This window comes from Maniola hyperantus, chromosome 3, assembly GCF_902806685.2.
Source record: "Maniola hyperantus chromosome 3, iAphHyp1.2, whole genome shotgun sequence".
Lineage (NCBI taxonomy): Eukaryota > Metazoa > Arthropoda > Insecta > Lepidoptera > Nymphalidae > Maniola > Maniola hyperantus.
The window spans coordinates 7229765-7248718 of NC_048538.1; the positions used below are offsets into that span (position 1 = coordinate 7229765).

Here is an 18954-nt window from a genome sequence, read left to right on the forward strand (position 1 = left end):
ATAACATGTCAAAGATGTCCACTAAATAGCTTGGATTTGGATCAGATTGGACTAGTGCGTAGGAAATAACCGAATTCGGTCCGAGTTTTTTTACATTCGTATTTCTTTGGATTCGGATCGGATGAGTGAGAAAGCATTCATTTATAAACAGTGCCGTCCAGCAATATTAGTGTAAAAGAATGCATATAAATTGTATCATGGCCCCGCTCGACGCTGTCATCGATGCCGCGGCCCTATTGAGAACTCTTGTATTGTGCGTTCATCGTAACTTGACGTTTGAGTAATATGTTAGCACCATAGCAAATCGCAATAATAAACCCTTAGTGCTAAGGAATAAAGAAACAGAGCAATGGTGCCAACATATTACTCACGCGTCAAGTTACGATGAACGGACACTAAAGCTCCTATTGTTACTGGATAGGAATTAACACTGAATAAATACTGCAGTGTTATTTTTAACTTTTTTAATAGGATTAACTTATATAATATATACAGTACGCAGCAGAAAATAATGCACATCGACCTTTAGCGGACCGATAGCGGATTTGTAGAGCATTGTCTGTCGTTGCGACCGACAAAACGTCATATAGGTACGAGGGACAGAGACAACGCGCTACAAAGCCGAACCGTCATTCTAAAGGCCGATGTACATTATTTGCTGCCATGTACTGTACGGGACATGCTCCCAGGGATTGCTTTTCAGTGATAAACGGATGATAACCATTCATAAATGGAGAATCACATTCTATCACCTGCTCAATAAATACAGTCAACAATAAGCATAACCTTAAACAATTGAATCCGTAAATGATACAGTCATTTTACAAGTGTAACGCGGTTTCAGTTCGCGGGGGAGCGGGCGGGCGCGCCGCGCGCGGGCGGCGCGGGCGCGCGCGGCGCGGCTAGGACGACGAGCCTGCCGCGAACAGCCCCGCGCTGAAGGCGGCCGGCGCCGCGCTGGCCGCCGCGCCGCCCGCCGCGCCGCTCGCCGCGCCGCGCGGCTTGGGCATGGGCGGCTGCAGGTACTCGTGCCGCGCCAGCCCGAACACGTCGATGCGCTCCTCCTTGCGGTACGCCAAGCACGCGCGGATGAAGCTCTGCGGAAACACACACGTCTCAAAATGCTGCGCTAGCCGCACTAAGGATGCATTTTCATACGTATTTGGACGCTTGAAAACACGTACGAATACGCACGAACAATCCCAAACTTCTAAGTACTGTGAGAGTGGACAGACTGGGTGTAAGTACGCAAGCACGAGTCAATTCGTACGAAAACGCATCCGACGTTACAAGGGTGTTATGAATGCGAAAGTGTGTTTGTTTGTTGGTTTGTCCTTCAATCACGTCGCAACGGAGCAACGGATTAACGTGATTTTTGGCATGGGTATAGTTAAAGATCTGGAGAGTGAAAATGAAAGAGTTCCCAAGGGATTTTTAACGCGAACAAAGTCGCGGGCATCAGCTAGAATATATACATTAGCCAACCAGATCAAGAATGACTGCAAAATAGCGAGCTTTTCAAAGTGATTAACGTTCCCAAAAATAGCATTCATGCATGACGTGGAATATTACAAATAGCATGGCAATGCGCGGTGCTATATTAATTAAAACAAACTGACGTACGAACAAAATAGAACATGCATAAGAATCTGAAACTATACAAATACAAGATATAGAAATGTGGCTAAATATCTAAAATACCTTTATAGATCATTACTGTCAGGCCAAACAATTTAGTTCTCGATGGTCCCCTTAATACAAGTCTAAATAATATTATATTCTATGGTAGGTACCTGCCCTCGTATATAGATAAAGGTGGATCGAGCGCTCCTAATACCGGCTCGAAGCAAATATGGTACGCGACAGGGCGAGATGACAATCGGGGTGGGAACGCCCCGACACCCGAACAGCCCCCGCGCTAATCCGGTATGGGCGAGGCGTGCCCCCGCCTCATACCCCGATTGCCATCTCGACCTGTCGCGTACTTTACTTACTTATCGCTATCCCATTTCGAAAGCGAGAGCAAGAGGTCGGACACCATTGGTGTTCTCTAGCTCTATAAAGTTGATTATTATCGAAGAGCGATAAGTAGGTACTTGCTTTAAGTAGGTACTGTAGTAGCGGATTTGTAGAGCATCGTCTTCTGTCTCTGTCGTTGAGACGACAAAACTTCATATAGGTATGAGTGACGGAGACAACGCTCTACAAAGCCGAAATGTCATTCTAAAGGCCGATGTACATTATTTTCTGCCGCGTACTATATTAGGAGCAGTCGATCCACCTAACTCTGTCCATTCGTGGATAACGCTGAACTTGAGTATCAATTGAAATAAAAAATTCAAGATAGAAGGCACGGCACACATCACTCAGTTTCTATAGGCAGGCAATACAAAGAGAACTAGTTAAACTGCACTCACCTTAGCCTCATTACTGACTGTAGGTTTGTTGGCAAACTGAACTTCAGTCGCCTTCAGGATCGTGTTCTCTTCTAGGATAGTGGCCTGACTCTGGTTGTGGCCGAAGGGCTTCTTGCCGTAGAGGCACTGGTAGAAAATGACGCCCACACTCCACACGTCCACCTTACTACTGATCTTTGGTGGGTTCTTGCCAACTACGAAGCACTCTGGTGGCAAGTACCTAAAAAGAGATTATATATGTCAATTTATTTGTAACTGTGTAGCTGATGCTCGTACGCGTGGATTTAGATTCCTTCCCCGGGACGGACGCAAGCTATCTCTGTACTAAATTTCGTCAAAATCGGTTGAACGGTTGAGCCGTGAAAAGCTAGCAGACAGACACAGACAGACAGACACACACTTTCACATTTATAATATTAGTATGGATGATGAGATTTCTGTCTTGCACTTAATCTATGGTGCAGCTCTATGCTATAAGATCTATCACTTAGGGGCTTCACTACCCAAAGTGTGCTTGTTTGTCCTCAATCACGTCATAACGGATCGACGCAATTTTTGCATCGGTTTGGCCGATTCGCGCGAGGCCAGTGTGGTGGACTTAAACCTATGCCCTTTTCAGTCTGAGAGGAGACCCTCAGTGATCGACTGGCAAAGGGTTGAGATGATGATTAGTATGGAAGTATACATAGATACAACTTACCAGTAAGTGCCAGCACCTTGGCTGGTGAGATCCATGCCATGGTCGGGGTTGTAGTTCTCTTCGTCCATGACCTTGGAGAGGCCGAAGTCTGTGATCTTGATCTCCCCGCAGACGTTGCCCTCCGTGAGTAGGATGTTGCCGGGCTTCAGGTCGTAGTGGATCACCGGCGGCTTGATCTCGTTCAGGTACTTCAGCGCGGACACCACTTGCATTACGATCGACCGCGCCTCTCGCTCTGGGATGGTCTTGTGCTGGAATCAACAACATATATCCTGCTAAACTGATCATATAAACCAACATATAAATAATAGAGGACTCCCAACTGAGACAGTTCCAGATTTTTTTAAAATAAAAATAGCGAGCAAACGAGCAGGCGGGTCACCCGATGTTAAGTGATTATCGCCGCCCATGAACATTTGCAGCACCAGAGGAACCGCCGATGCGTTGCTGACCTTTCAGGAATTTGTTCGCCCGCCCCTTGAAAAACCCCATGTTGTAACCTAGTGGGAACACCGCCGATGGGAGTTGACAGTATATCGGACTTCGGCTGAAAATTGAGTTGAGTCTCATGCTGACCATGTTACAGTGGGGCCGATTCTTTAGTACACAATCTCTAAACTAAACGAAATTAACAGGTCTAAATCTATTGCTATCCTTTTCCGCAAGCAACATTATGAAAGGGATAGCAATAGATTTAGACGTGCCATTTTAGTTTAGTTTAGAGATTGTGTACAATGGAATTAGCCACATTATTTCATTAAATTAATCTTATCTCTTTGTCAATAAATTGCTGAGCCTCAATAGCTCAACCGGTATAGGAGTGGACTGAAAACCGAAAGGTCGACGGTTCAAACCCCGCCCGTTGCACTATTGTCGTACCTGCTCCTAGCACAAGCCTGACGCTTAATTGGAGAGGAAAGGGGAATATTTGTCATTTAACGTGGCTAATATTCTTTAAAAAAAAAATGCAATATGCAAATACAATATGGAAACAGGAAAATTCAAATCTTTTTATATGATCATTTATACTCCAATGAGTCAATTGGAAGTTCAACATTTTCAAGCTATCCTGAGGCCCTACCACGGTTGTTTGACAACTACAATGTCACGATCGCAATCATCTCTGATTGGTTAATGCTCGCTCACTATTGGCCACAATGCATTGTTGCAACAAGAATCGCACAAATTCAGCCAATCAGAACAATTGAGATTGTAATAATGATTGATGCAGGTTTAAGACAATCGCCCTACAGATTGAGATTTATGTTTCTCACTTACTGGAGGAATATCCAATAGGCATATTCTCAGCAGTCAGCAATGATTCCTAAAGTAAGAGAATCTAATGTACTAACGTGACTAATACTGTAATCTCTATAACCTTGCAAAAATATTCCATTCTGTTATGGCAGTCTGTTTGTTTGCCTGTCATTTTGATGTGTAATTTATTGCATAATTAAAATCTTAAATCATTATAATGCATTCATAAACTTTATTTTTATTACTCATGTAATTCATTACAATCTAGATTCCATCTAGCAGAAGATAAGATTGGATAAACGAATTAAAATTAATGATTTGACGTTAATAATAAAAGGTAATAATTTAAGGTGCTTTTCGTCCCCATTGACTACACAAATTTTAATTCCTTATTTTATAGGGATTGTATTTTCAAAAAATCCTTTCTTAGCAGATGTATACGTCCTAATAGCTATCTGCATGCCAAATTTCAGCCCAATCTGTCAAGTAGTTTGAACTTTGAGCTGTACATTGATAGATCAGTTAGTCAGTCTGTCAGTGGATCAGTTAACCATTACACAAACATTGTATAAAAACCAAGTCGATAATTGATGAATTCAGTAATGACAAAGTTACATGAAAGCAACAGCTGAAGCTTTCAGTTGCCCACAAGATGGTGTAGTGTATTGTTACATAATTGTATTTTTTTATGATTTGAAAAGAGCAACAGCTGAGTTTCTGGCTGGCTCTTCTCAGTACAATCTTCACAGATGTAGCATAAGAGACACTGTCCTACGTGAAATAAATAAATGACTGTTTTTCTGTACCTGTTTGAGATAAAAGTCGAGATCATGTCCATTACAGTATTCGAGAACTGTACAAAATGAATTTCCATCTATTTCAAATACATCATAAAGCTTGACGATCCGGGGGTGGTCCAAAGCCTTGTGAATGTTGTACTCCCGGAGAGCATGTCTTAAACAAACAGAAACAATACAATTAAATAGGTGTCTAAAACCTTGTATTGAGTAATGACAAAAAGGTCAACTTGGCAAACTAATTAAAACAAGCATATTTTGTAGTATTGCAAAAAACACTTGAGGAAATTAATTTATAAAAATACAGATTTTATTATCATTATGCATATAGCAGATACAGCCTTTTTACCAAATTGTTCATAGAAACGCAATCCAATATAATGCTCCTGAAAAAAGCATATTACACAATTGAAGATATTGTATTGAATTGTAAATGATAAAAGAGCGTGGATTTGACTTGCAGCTCGTTCCAGCAACGCACAAAACTGCAAATACTATTTTATACATGGCATAATCTTGTACCAATATCAAATATTTGAAAAGAGCAACCGCCGAGTTTCTTGCTGGTTCTTCTCGGTAGGAAAGGCATTCCGAACCAGTGGTAGATGCATCCGACTATTCGAAAGTACTTGTAAAAGTTTATTCGAATAAAAAAGATTTTTATTTATTTATTTAATACGAGGTATAAATAAAATGCAAAGTTCCGTTTTACAGTCGATACAGCATATAAAACATAATCAGCATTTTATATCGACTGTGAGCTGGCAACATGTCCCATGACAATTTTTTGTCAAATTCACGACACTTTTTTGTACTCCACAGTGTAACAGTTCAAAACGGTATTCAGTTTGGAATAAACATTTGAAAATCACGTACACTTAATTTATTATTATTATTTACGTAACTTAATTTATTATTACTTTGTAACTACAATTTTGGTACATGAAAAATAAAAATAAATAAATAAATACACTACTACAGTACTCAGCAGAAAGTAATGTACATCGACATTTAGAAGGAGATTTGCAGAGCGTTGTCCCTGTCAATGAGACCAACCAAACGTTATATAGGTATGAGTGACAGAGACAACGATCTACAAAGCCGAAATGTAATTCTAAAGGCCGATGTACATTACTTTCTGCCGCGTACTGTACTAGCGAGGCTTCACCTACACTGGCAGGTGTATACAATCACTATTTAGCTTTAGGTTTATTCCTTCATTCTTAAAGTTGTAAGAAATAGTAGTAACTAGTAAGCAGACAATTTAACATCAATTAAACTTATATACCTATAAAGTAGCTAGCAGTACCTAGCAGATTTTGCTATTAAATTGATTTTATAAACATTTTATATGGAAACCAGATAGCGGTCCAAAACTTGAGTGGGGCAACTAACATAATCAGTTTGTGGTTTTTATTTACTTATTTAACAAAAGTGACCATAATGATAACAATAAAACATTATTATGATATAATAGGCTTCACTGTACCTATTTTGGCGGTTCCATACCTCAAAAGGAAAAAGAAACTCTTATAGGATCACTTTGCTGTCTGTCTGTTGTGTCTGTCAAGTATAACCAAGAGGGTACTTCCCGTTGACCTAGAATCATGAAATTTGGCAGGTAGGTAGATCTTATAGCAACGAGTAAAGTATAAATCCGAAAAATGATAGCAAAGAAAAAATAAATTGCACTTTTCTGCATCAAAAGTTTTCGTATTCTGGAAAGTTCACTCATTTGTACTATCCAACAATAATAATAATTAAGAACGAATCGAAATCTGTACTAATAGTATAACAGATGAAATAAATAGTAAAATCAATTTGTAATCTGTTGAAAAGTTACTTGTTGTTTGTGAAAGAATACCATAGTTTTTAACAAATAACAATATTGCCAAGTAACTTATCGACAGATTATAGATAGATAGATTTATTTCAGTTAGAAATCCGAAATGTGTCTGTGTCTTAGGACTCAACTATTCCACGAATTTTAACGAAATTTGGCTCCAAGACAGTTTCTAGTTGCATCCTGGAGATGGTTATCTCACATTTGTGAACATAGATAGCTGATGATAATTCTCTGACTGCTTTGGGTGCGACAGAATACTCTGACCTCAATATGTGGGGATTGACCTTTAGCATAAAAGAACACAAAACAATAGTTAGCAACAAAAACGGCAGGTGTAAATAAAAACATCGCAATGAGATGTAGTCAGTGCCGCCATACAGACTCACTTGATGTAGTTGGCCTTCTTGTCCTCCTTCCAGTCCTTGTTGAGCTGGTGCACCTTGCACGCCGTGTAGCGCTGCTCGCGCAGGTCGAACGCCTTGTGCACCTCGCTGAAGCCGCCTTTACCCAGCAGCATTAGCAGCAGGTACCTACAATAATCACGCATTTTTAGAAGTTATCTTCAATTCAATTCCCAATTATTGGCTTTTAGAGAAGTTATCTTATAATTTTCTAATAATCTTCAAGACAACCCTGATTGCGGTTTGCAATGCATGTTTTCGTTAGTACGCTCGTTGTAGATAGGAACGGAGATACATGTCAAAAACGTAACCCTCTTTTTGGGCTTCGCCGCAGTCGGGTAAAAAGCGGTGATAGCCTAGTGATTAAGACATCGGCCTTTCAGTCGGTGCGTGTCCTGGGGTTCGATCTTGGACACCCACCTCTAATTTGCCGGAGTTTCAAGTTATTAAATATCACTTGTTTTAATGGTGAAGGAAAACATCGTGAGGGAAACTGCAAGCCCGAGAGTTTTCCGTAATATTCTCAAAGATGTGTGAAGTCTGCTTAGTATGCTATAGTTTTACGTAATATTCCCTATTCGCCCATTTTTTCCTGATCACTTTTTCATGGCGTCTGATGATGACGGGAGGTGAGCATTGGACCTCTATGATCGCATATGGCAGGACAGTTGAAATTGAACTCATTTGGTTGGTTTTCATGAGTCCCTTTCATAAAATACAATGACAAACTCCTGATGGGTGGGTGGGTACTGGAACTCACGAAGAGCATAGGGGCAGGATGGTTGGGACTTTTGAAAAAGTATTTCTCTTTTAACTTATTATCTGTAAAATCTATGATTTTTCATGAGAATTTCAAAAATCTAAGTCCATGTTGATTGTGAATGAAGTCGCCGGCTTCACTTAGCTTTACATAAATAAATACAGGTATTATTCCTACTGGAATCTTTTCACATAACAAGTGTAGACTAGCTATAGCCACTCTATCCATACAATAAATTAATAATGTTCTCATAATATTCTTTGAAGATCATATGGAATCTTTATTAAAAAGTCCTAGCAAACAGTATAATAACCAAAGTGCAGCCAATCCAATAAATATGCTTCTCATGATAACTTAAGTATGAAAGATTGCTAAAATTAAAGAATTATAGTCTATAGTTATATAAAACTGGCTCACTAAGCATATTGGGCATTTATCACATGCAACATGTACAATTATATATTAAAACATATTTTATTGTGATTTTTGGATGGTTGTTAATTTTTTTCGTAAGATCTATAATAAAATCAAGAAAAACGTTGCATAGTTTCTTCTGTATTCATGTTATGTGTGTGCAATTAAGATTAAAAAAATGAGAATAGTATTTTTTAGAATAGCATACTGGGGCCGATTCTCTAGTACACAATCTCTAAACTAAACTAAATTAACAGGTCTAAATCTAGTGCTTTCCTTTTCCGCAAGCAACATTATGAAAGGGATAGCAATAGATTTAGACGTGATATTTTAGTTTAGTTTAGAGATTGTGTACAAAGGAATTAGCCACATTGACAATATACTAAATGTAATAAAATGGCCCCAGCATTTTAAGGACCTACTATTCTCAAGAATATATCAGTATTTTTGTTTTTATATCAATGGCATAGTGTAAAAGATAATAATATGTCCTTACCTTTCGGATAACACAGGATGCTGTGAGAATCGACTTTGGTCTTCATTGTGTATCCGCTTTAACTCTCTAATGTGAAGGTTTCTCTCTCTTTCTAGTTTCTCCATTTCTAATTGTAAGTCCGCATCTTCTTTCTTTAAGGCACTTTGCCTTAGCTGAAACCATAGAACTTACTATCAGTACCTATTGAAATTTTTACACAAAAATAAAATACTCAATACGCTTAGCAAAATGATAGGTGAAATTAGTATTAAATTAAGTAAATATCATTTATCGGAAAGAACATTTATCATCATCATCATGATCAACCCATCACCGGCTCACTACACCTTGACGGGTCTCTTCTCAGAGTGAGAAAGAAAAAACATTATGGAGAACTCTCAGGCATGCAGGAAGGAACCTTGCTAATTGTCAAACATTACAAACTACTGCAAGTCCATGCTCGACTAGAACTTCGGCAGCCTTCTGGGCCTCTAATCAGTCGAACTATTTATACTCATTGCTTGGAGAGTTTAGACTTAAGAGTAAAGATCAAGCTTATTAGAGCCACCCCCCGGCACCCGACCTGTCGAGGCGGTGCAAGCCGGGTGCCGGGTGGCTCTAATGAGCTATGACCTCTATCCGGCGAGGACCAGAGTCACGCAATACGCAAGTTAAGGCTGTGCGGATAAGCCAAGGAAATAAAAGAAATCTGTGGCTGCATTGAGTGGCTGCGGCGCCCGTCCATATGGTGGGCGTGGCATGCAATATCTCCTCACTCTCCCAGTACCCCTGTGAAGGAAAGTTTAAGGAAGTTGGACGCGTCTGCGCCGTTGCGCAGCAGCTGGACTGCGTCGTGATGGGCGCAGCACGCTAGACACATACCTTTAATATCTCATCAGCCTCATAGTACTCCTGCGACGTCATACTGGGCAGGGGATCGGGTTTGAGGAAGGTGGGCGCGTCCGTGCCGTTGTGCAGCGGCTGCGGTTGCGGCGTGGTGGGTGCAGACACGCTCGCCGTGCGCTTGCCTCGCCCACCACCACCTTCGCTGTTCGACGGCCGCTTCTTTAACAGTAGCTTTTTCTGTCGGTCTATCTCCTCTTTCTCCGCTGTTATTTCCTCTTGCCGCCTAAAATGGGAAAAATTTATTATATAATATTTTTATTTATCAATTATGGGTCAGTAAAATATTCTGAAACTTAAATCTCGCAAAATTAGCAAATAATTGACTGGGTTTCACATTTAATGGAAAATGTTCATGAAGATAACCAGTATTCAATGGACTTGTGCGTTAAATCCCGATTTTAAATTTCGATTAATCTTCTCACTAATGTAATAAGAAAAGGACAGACGCAGTTTGACAGTTTTAAATTTAATTTTTAGATGGTAAAACCTGTGATTTTAGAGCACAGTCGCGAGCCTACTGTTTAAATTTGTAGCGTGCACTAAAATTTAGAGTCTTTAAATGTAGTTTCAAGTAAAAGTTCATGTTCTGTCCCTTTTTAGCATTGTTAAAAAGAAAAGGATGCAGATACTTTAAATTTAGTTTAGAGAAAGACAACGAATCAGTGCCTATCACACTAATATTATCACACTAATATGATAATCCTATAATTTATATTAATACTTGTTTACCTTGTGAGTTCTTGAAATGCATAGCCATCAGTCCAGTTCTCTTGGAAGGTAGCGCCAACTCGCTGGGTAACAAACTGGCCAAGCCTTAACCTATTTTGCATACATCGCTGTCGTGCTTCCTTCTTTTCAATAGAACTTTTTTCATTTAATAATTTCTTAACCACTTCTAGACATTTGTTTATATGTGATTTATGCTGATCTATAACCTAAAAATTATAAACAAAGTAATTACTTATATACCTATACATACTTCTTGAAATCATAATAAATGTGTCTGAGGTAAATAGGTATTTTCATACAAAATTATATGTCTGCTTTTTAAAGTTTCTTGGGTTGAACTATTTCCATCATTAGCAAGATTCTCTTCTCAAAATAATAAGGGTTTAGGTTAGGTCATAGTCCACCATGGATCCACCAAGTGTGGATTGGCAGACTTCACATACTTTCGAGAGTACTAATACTATATATTATGTAAAACTCTTAAGCATGCAGGTTTCCTCAAGATATATTCCTTCACAGTTTATATTTCCATCTCAACCTATATGCACCTACTGTAGGACATAGGTCTCTTTAAAGTAGCACTGACATGCTCTATCAACATGCTAAGCAACTATTATCGTGTATTTATGTACATTAAACTGTTAATTGAATATTTTTTACACTGTGTCAAAACTAAGAAAGATTAAAGTTAAAACATATTTTGCATCTAACATTGAAAATAACAACTATCATGGTTGCAGTAGTACCTTGCTCTGTGCTTGAACTTGATGTTTTAACTCTTCATTACTTCTTGTTAATTCTTCTATTCTAGTATTTCTTACTTCTAAGTCAGTTGAAGCTTGAGTTTCTAACTCTTGTATCCTCTGACATGTCATATCTGTTTGAATCTGTCAAAGGTTTGCATATTTAAAAGCCGAAATTAATATAATCAAACCTATCTGTAATCTGTCGTTAAGTTACTTAGCAACATTATTATTAATTGTCAAACATTGTCCAGTCTTTTTTGACAATGGAAGGTATGTGCTCCTTTGCTCCCGCTTGGTGGCGCTAGTGAGGTTGGGGGGTCACGCTAGATTTGGTGTAAATCGTAATACTTTAAAATAAACGAAAAATGCTTTGTGACGCGTTCTTGTCTCTGCTGCGCTAAATTCTCGAGGCTCTTCCGTCCAGCTTAAGGTGACGCTGGATGCACGTCCGAACTGCTCGGCCCACGTGGGTAACCTGTATGCTATTTCACCTAACATTGTGATAGAAAGAAATAGACTCAGTGATGAGCAGTGTAGCGAGTGCATGCGCTCACACTAGCGTCCGGATATATTGATGATGGCACACAGATAGTTGGACAGATGTCACCGATGAATTTTTGTAAATATATGATTTATGAAGGAACTACTTATTTCAATTATTATTGTATAAGATTTTATGGAAGAGCGGGGTCGCCTGCCACGAGTACTCGTAGCAATACTAAAACACTTACTGGGATGGTCCCAATTACTACGCACTATGTGAAATTGTTTTACCTACTGAAATAGATATTTTTAAATTTTTTTTGAATGATAATGATTACCTACTTATCTTTTGATGAATACTATAAAATCTCACTTACATACATACCTATTAGGTAACTACTACCTCAGCGTGTATAAACAACTCGTACTTATATTATATTATAGAAATCCATACTTCTATGAAGTGTCTGTCTGTAATTTCGAAATAACTACCGCAAGCTCATAATATTGTTATTTGAACTGTACCATAACAGCTGAATCAAATGTTTTTAAAAACTGTCTGTCTGTCTGTTTGAAGTTTGAACGGGCTAATCTTCGGAACGGCAGAACCTATTTTGACGGGACTTTTACAGACAAGTAGAGAATTAACAAAGGATACTTTTTTAACCGACTTTTAAAAAAGGAGTTGTGTTTTTCTACCTATGTACACAGAAATCTCCGAGATTTCTGAACCGATTTGCGTATTTTTTTTAATTGATAAAGAAACTTTGCAACATTGTCCTATATAAAATGTGGATTTCAACTCCTCAATCCTGATGCTGCAGGGGACATGACCACCAAAACTTATGGGATTTTGAAACTGTCGGTTATAAATTGATATTGAGAGGTAGGTACCTATATCTACCAAGTAAAGACTTTATCATTGAACTCGAAGACCCACTTCTCGACCCTGATGCTGTACCTAAGGAATTGCATTGCTAAATCGTGGTGATCCCACGGAATTTTAAATGAATCATCGCCCACGCCCGTTCGGTACCCTCATTCCGCACATTGTTTTTATTAGTCAGTCCACCAATCACAACAAAGCATTCTCCCCTGTCCCCCGCCAACATTTTACGATTTTGTTTTCATGTAAATCCTTGTATATGCGTACTCTAGGAGTTGAATTCTCTGTGCTGGCGGATTACCTATTAGGAACACATGATTACACATTCGTTTGTCTGTGAAAATAAATTTTGTTGCCTACACTTATCTATTAGTAGCGACTAAAAACTATATATACCATCTACTTGTGTATAAAAAAGTCTAAATAAATTCCACTTTGATCTCAAAAATGAAAATTTTATTTTTATAAGTAGGAAGTAGGTACAATTCAATTTCCCTCTAAAAGCCCACTACACACATAAACACAATATGTATCATTTTCTGTTTCAACAGTCACATTAGATGTATCATTCGACGCAGAACTATTGAAGCTCTCCATTTCATTTCTGGAATTAATAAACATACAATCAACGTAAATATATTGTGAGTATTATCTATATAGAATGTATGCAAAAAACATAGCATAACAACTTACAAGTATGGTATGGGTAGACCTTTCAATATTTAGTACGGAATTGAATGTTGCAGCATCATGTTGGATTTCAGTGGTACGTATATTGGGCACATTCATTTTATTTTCCTTGTTTTCTTCTAAAAGGAATGTCTTGAGTCACTAAAATACAACATAATTCAGCATTGACAAATCTGACAACAAATAGTAAATCTCTATATTATTATATAAAAATGAATCGTTGAATGTGTTGCTGATCGCAAATCTCGAGAACAGCTGCACCGATTTCGCTAATTCTTTTTGATAATATTCCTTGAAGTACGGGGATGGTTCTTATGGAGAGAAAAATTTAAAAAATGTCCTGAAAAAGAATCGACTGTAGGCGGTGCGAAGTTCGTCGGGGCAACTAGTAACATAATAATTATATTATCCTAATCCTAATTCCTAATCTAAATATATAAAAGAAAAAGGTGACTGACTGACTGACTGACTGACTGACTGACTGACTGACTGACTGACTGACTGACTGACTGACTGACTGACTGATCTATCAACGCACAGCTCAAACTACTGGACGGATCGTGCTGAAATTTGGCATGCAGATAGCTATTATGACGCAGGCATCCACTAAGAAGAGATTTTTGAAAATTCAACTCTGGAGGGGGTGAAATAGGGGTTCGAAATTTTGTGTAGCCCACGCGGACGAAGTCGTGGGCATTTGCTAGTATCTAAATAATATCAACTTACAAACACAGTGTCAAACTTTCAGAAGCTGGCTCTAAATGGTACGGTGTGATAGCATCATAATCTAATTCAATTCGATTTTTTGCTTTGTCGTTTCCTTGCCAAAGAAAATCCCGTGATCCACTAAAATAGAAGTATAATATATAAGTATTTATTAAAAATAAATAAATGTCATCATCAAATTCACCATCCTGGAGAACCTTGAAAACGACACTCGCGTCTATTTTTTATAAAAAGTGCTGGCCCGCCATCTTAGATTAAAAAATTAATGTCATTATCAAAACCAGCATCCTGGAAACCCTGAAAACGACACCCATTTCTATTTTTTGTGAAAAGTGCATGTCTGCTATTTTGGATTTGAAAATAAATGTCATTATCAAATTCAGCATCCCGGAAAAGTACATATTCAGTCAAATAAAATTCCCGTCGAGTCACATTGTTACTCACGTCGGGTGTGACGCACGGGAATAACCCCGAAAAAGTAATGGCATTATCATCACAAGATAATATTATGGTTTGGAAAGATTCTGATGAATTTTAATAGATCTCCTCTTTGCAAGGGATTTGCTTTTGCGAGAAGCTTTTGCGAGTCTAAACCGTTTCTTTTTCCTCTTCCGCCAATCCATTTTTGTTTCTGTTACACGAAAACTCAAGTATATAATTAAATTGTCTAAGCACACAATATGACCTACATACTTATATTTGTAACTAGATGATATACGCGACTTCGTCCGCGAGGATATAGTGGTTTTTTAATCCCGCGAGAACTCTTTCAAAAGCGATCACTATTTCAAATTTCAGCCAAATCCGTCTTGTACTTTTTGCGTGAAAGGGTAACAAACCTATACACACACACACGCAGATACAAAATTTCGCCTTTATAATGTAAAGTGTGATTTGACAACCCTGACTTTCGGAATTCGGATAAGTCCAAATTATATTTTATTACTAGTTGATGCCCGCAACTTCGTCCGCGTGGAATTAGGTTTTTAAAAATCCCGTGGGAACTCTTTGATTTTCCGGGATAAAAAGTAGCCTATGTGTTAATTTAGGGTATACCCTAAATTAACACTTTTATCTATCTCCATTCCAAATTTCATCCAAAACTGTTCAGCCGTTTTTGTGTGATTGAGTAACAAACATCCAAACATCCACACACACACATCACTACACCTATTATAAATGTGATAGTGTGTTTGTTTGTTGGTTCGTTGGTTTGTCCTTCAATCACGTCGCAACAGAGCAACGGATCGACGTGATTTTTGCATGGGTATGGTTGACCTGGAGAGTGACATAGGCCACTTTTTATCCCGGAAAATCAAAGAGTTCCCACAGGATTTTTAAAAATCTAAATCCACGCGTACGAAGTCGTGGGCATCACCTCATCATCATCATCATGATCAACCCATCGCCGGCTCACTACAGAGCAGGGGTCTCCTCTCAGAGTGAGAAGGGTTTTGGCCATAGTCTACCACGCTGGCCATGTGCGGATTGGTAGAATTCACACACCTTTGAGAACATTATGGAGAACTCGGCATGCAGGTTTCCTCACGATGTTTTCCTTTACCGTTAAAGCAAGTGATATTTAATTAATTAAAACGCGTATAACTCCGAAAAGTTAGAGGTGCGTGCCCGGGATCGAACCCCCCGACCTCCGTTTAGAAGGCGGACGTCCTAACCACTAGGCTATCATAGCTTCACCTAGTTTATAATATTAGTAGGATATATGTAAACTACTACCACCAGCTGTCGATACGATGCATTCTAAAATAAATCGACCGACCGACCGACAGACCGACCGGCCAAGTACGAGTCAGACTCGCGCCCCGAGGTTTCCGTACTACAATAGTAAAATGTTTATCTCTAAATCTCCGTTTAGAGATAAGCATTTACAATGTAACTTAATTTATTACTACTATGTAACTAGAATTTCGGTACATATAAAAATGAATCGCTAAATGTGTTGCTGATCGCAAATCTCGAGAACAGCTGAACCGATTTCGCTAATTCTTTTTTTATAATATTCCTTGAAGTACGAATATGGTTCTTACGGAGAGAAAATTTTTAAAAAATTCCTGAAAAAGAATCGACTGTTAGGCGGTACGAAGTTCGCCGGGGCAGCTAGTGAAAAATAAAAATAAATAAATAGGTAAATAGTATTTTTTGACATTTTGCATGATAAATCAAAAACTATTTATTATGCACTAGATGATGCCCGCAACTTCGTCCGCGTGGATTTAGGTTTTTTAAAAATCCCGTGGGAACTTTGATTTTCCGGGATCAAAAGTCAAAGTCAAATGATTTGTTCAAAATAGGTAATAAATTACTCTTTTCGATTGTCAGTTGTTGGATTTGTAAAATATAGTGGTGATAATTATTTCGCAAACGCTACGAGGGTTCCAAACGTGCCCAAGACTGAGAAGAGCCCACAGCTAACTCAGCCGGGTATTCTTTTTATTATCACCACTTTACAAAATCATAAATTAAACTTATTGGAACTATCACAAAGCCGAGCAACTCATTCCCAAGCTTGCTTATCATTTAAATAATCCTTTACAATGTAATAGGATTTTTTAATTAGTTTACGTTTTATGAAAACTTTGAACTTATGACAGTCACTTTGAACTTATGACAGTCACTTTTTTTGTTAATTTATTTATGTTTTTATATACGTACAATAAATTTTCAAAAATATATTGATTATGCACTGTCATAATTTTAACTTCTCTAAATTTAGTTCTCAGCGACTCTCGTGGTCCCATACTATATATGGCTCGAACAGCCCTTTTCTGCAGCACAAAAATAGAATTTATATCAGCAGCATTACCCCATAATAATTCCGTGGTGCCATCTGAATCAGGGTTTCTACTGAAAACCAGCGCTGTATGTTTTTGTACTTGTGCAAGACAATATGCATTTATGCTGAGTAGGGACCTTTTTTTTTGGGTTGTGCCACACATGACATACTTTATTCCGGCGCTTCTTCTACTTGAGGTTTTTTGACTTTATTACTCAAGTATAAGAGGCGCTGGGATAACCTAACCAGTTGGTAACTGGTAATGTGTGGTACAGCTTTAAAAATAAACGTTTTTTCTTTTCTTTCTTTTTCTTTTCTAATAATATGCCATATGACATAATGCTGTGAAAGTAACTAAAATATACTAGTCTCGCCGTTTCTATGTCTGTCAACTGGCGAATCTTTTTTACCGCATATGCAGCAGAACTGTCTGTTCGATAAGTTATTTATATGAGAGCCCCATTGAAGTTTCGCATCTAACGTTATTTCCAGAAAAATAGCGGTATCCACTAAATCTTATTTATCATAAAAGTAGCCTATGTCCTTCCCCGGGATGCAAGCTATTTTTGTACCAAATTTCATCAAAATTGGTTAAATGGATGAGCTGTGAAAAGCTAGCAGACAGACAGACGGACAGATAGACAGATACACTTTCGCATTTATAATATTAGTATGGATAAAAATAAATAAAATCGGTTTTTGATGTACAAGTAAGGTCCTTTTATATGATATCACACTTGGTTTACTAATCTTACTTGAAAGTTGAAAATACTAACTATTCGTTAATGAACACATTTTTATTTATTATTCGTGATGTAACCACAAATTCATTGTTTCAGATTTTTCCCCTTACGTGTGTTATAACTGTTATTACCTACCTGCCAAATTTTATCATTCTAGGTCAGTGGGAAGTACCCTACAGGTTTCTTGACAGACACACTGACAGACTGACAGATAGACAGACAGACAGACAACAAACTGATCCTATAAGGGTTCCCTTTTCCTTTTGAGGTACGGAATCCTAATGATCTCTCTTTTTGCACTGCATTTAATCTGAATCCAAGAATTCCCGATCCGAAATAGCCGTAAGCAAGACTGTATCGTCACTTACCACCAGGTGAGATTGTAGTCAAGGGCTAACTTGTATCTGAATAAATAAATAAAAAAGTACTATTTGTACGAAGCGTTGCGTACTTTATTTGTAAGACGGACAGACAACAAACTGATCCTATAAGGGTTCCTTTTTCCTTTTGAGGTACGGAATCCTAATGATCTCTCTTTTTGCACTTCATTTAACCTGAATCCAAGAATTTCCGATCCGAAATAGTCGTAAGCAAGACTGTATCGTCACCTACCACCAGGTGAGATTGCAGTCAAGGGCTAACTTGTATCTGAATCAATATTATTATTATTATTTTATTACTTATAATAAAACTGTAACAGGTGAAATTCTGTACATTGAAGATATTTTGAAATTTTTTTTTTCGAGGGCACTCTATAATCGATACTGAACCCAAAACTGGAATTTTTTTCATTTTTGTCTGTCTGTCTGTCTGTCTGTCTGTATCACGGCCGCGCATCACGCTGAAACTACTGAATGGATTCCAATGAAACTTGGTACGATTTGACGTCATACTATGAGGATATAGGATATAGGATACTTTTTATCCCGAAATTCAGCATGGTTTCCTTAGGAGAGGGGTTGAAAGTTAAAATGTATACTGAGCTGTAATTCATTAACGCGTAGTCCGATTTCATTCATTCTTTTTTGTTAGAAACCATACATGTTAAAACTTCAAGTGCCAACTTCTCAACCATCATCATAATAATCACGGGTAGCTTTTGTACTTTTGGATTTCAATCAGCTGTTTTAGGAATAGTTGATGTTGAATTGATATTAAAGGTACGCTTAGAATAAACTATCTCT

At 38.1% G+C, this 18954-nt stretch overlaps 1 protein-coding gene across 10 annotated transcripts in view; it reads right to left on the bottom strand.

Annotated features, from left to right (window-relative positions):
• Window positions 1-449: 449 nt before the first annotated feature.
• The window catches only part of Tlk (Tousled-like kinase), a 56341-nt gene continuing 37836 nt past the window's right edge, over window positions 450-18954 (bottom strand). For all 10 annotated transcript variants that reach the window (XM_034984700.2, XM_069509618.1, XM_034984706.2 and 7 more), the window contains 9 exons: window positions 11449-11589; window positions 10703-10908; window positions 9950-10196; window positions 9089-9240; window positions 7404-7547; window positions 5181-5328; window positions 3118-3368; window positions 2418-2637; window positions 450-1097 (listed from right to left, as the gene is read on the bottom strand). In XM_034984700.2, coding sequence (XP_034840591.1) covers window positions 903-1097; window positions 2418-2637; window positions 3118-3368; window positions 5181-5328; window positions 7404-7547; window positions 9089-9240; window positions 9950-10196; window positions 10703-10908; window positions 11449-11589 — 1704 coding nt within the window. In that variant the 3' untranslated portion in view covers window positions 450-902. The remainder of the gene's footprint in view (window positions 1098-2417; window positions 2638-3117; window positions 3369-5180; window positions 5329-7403; window positions 7548-9088; window positions 9241-9949; window positions 10197-10702; window positions 10909-11448; window positions 11590-18954) is intronic.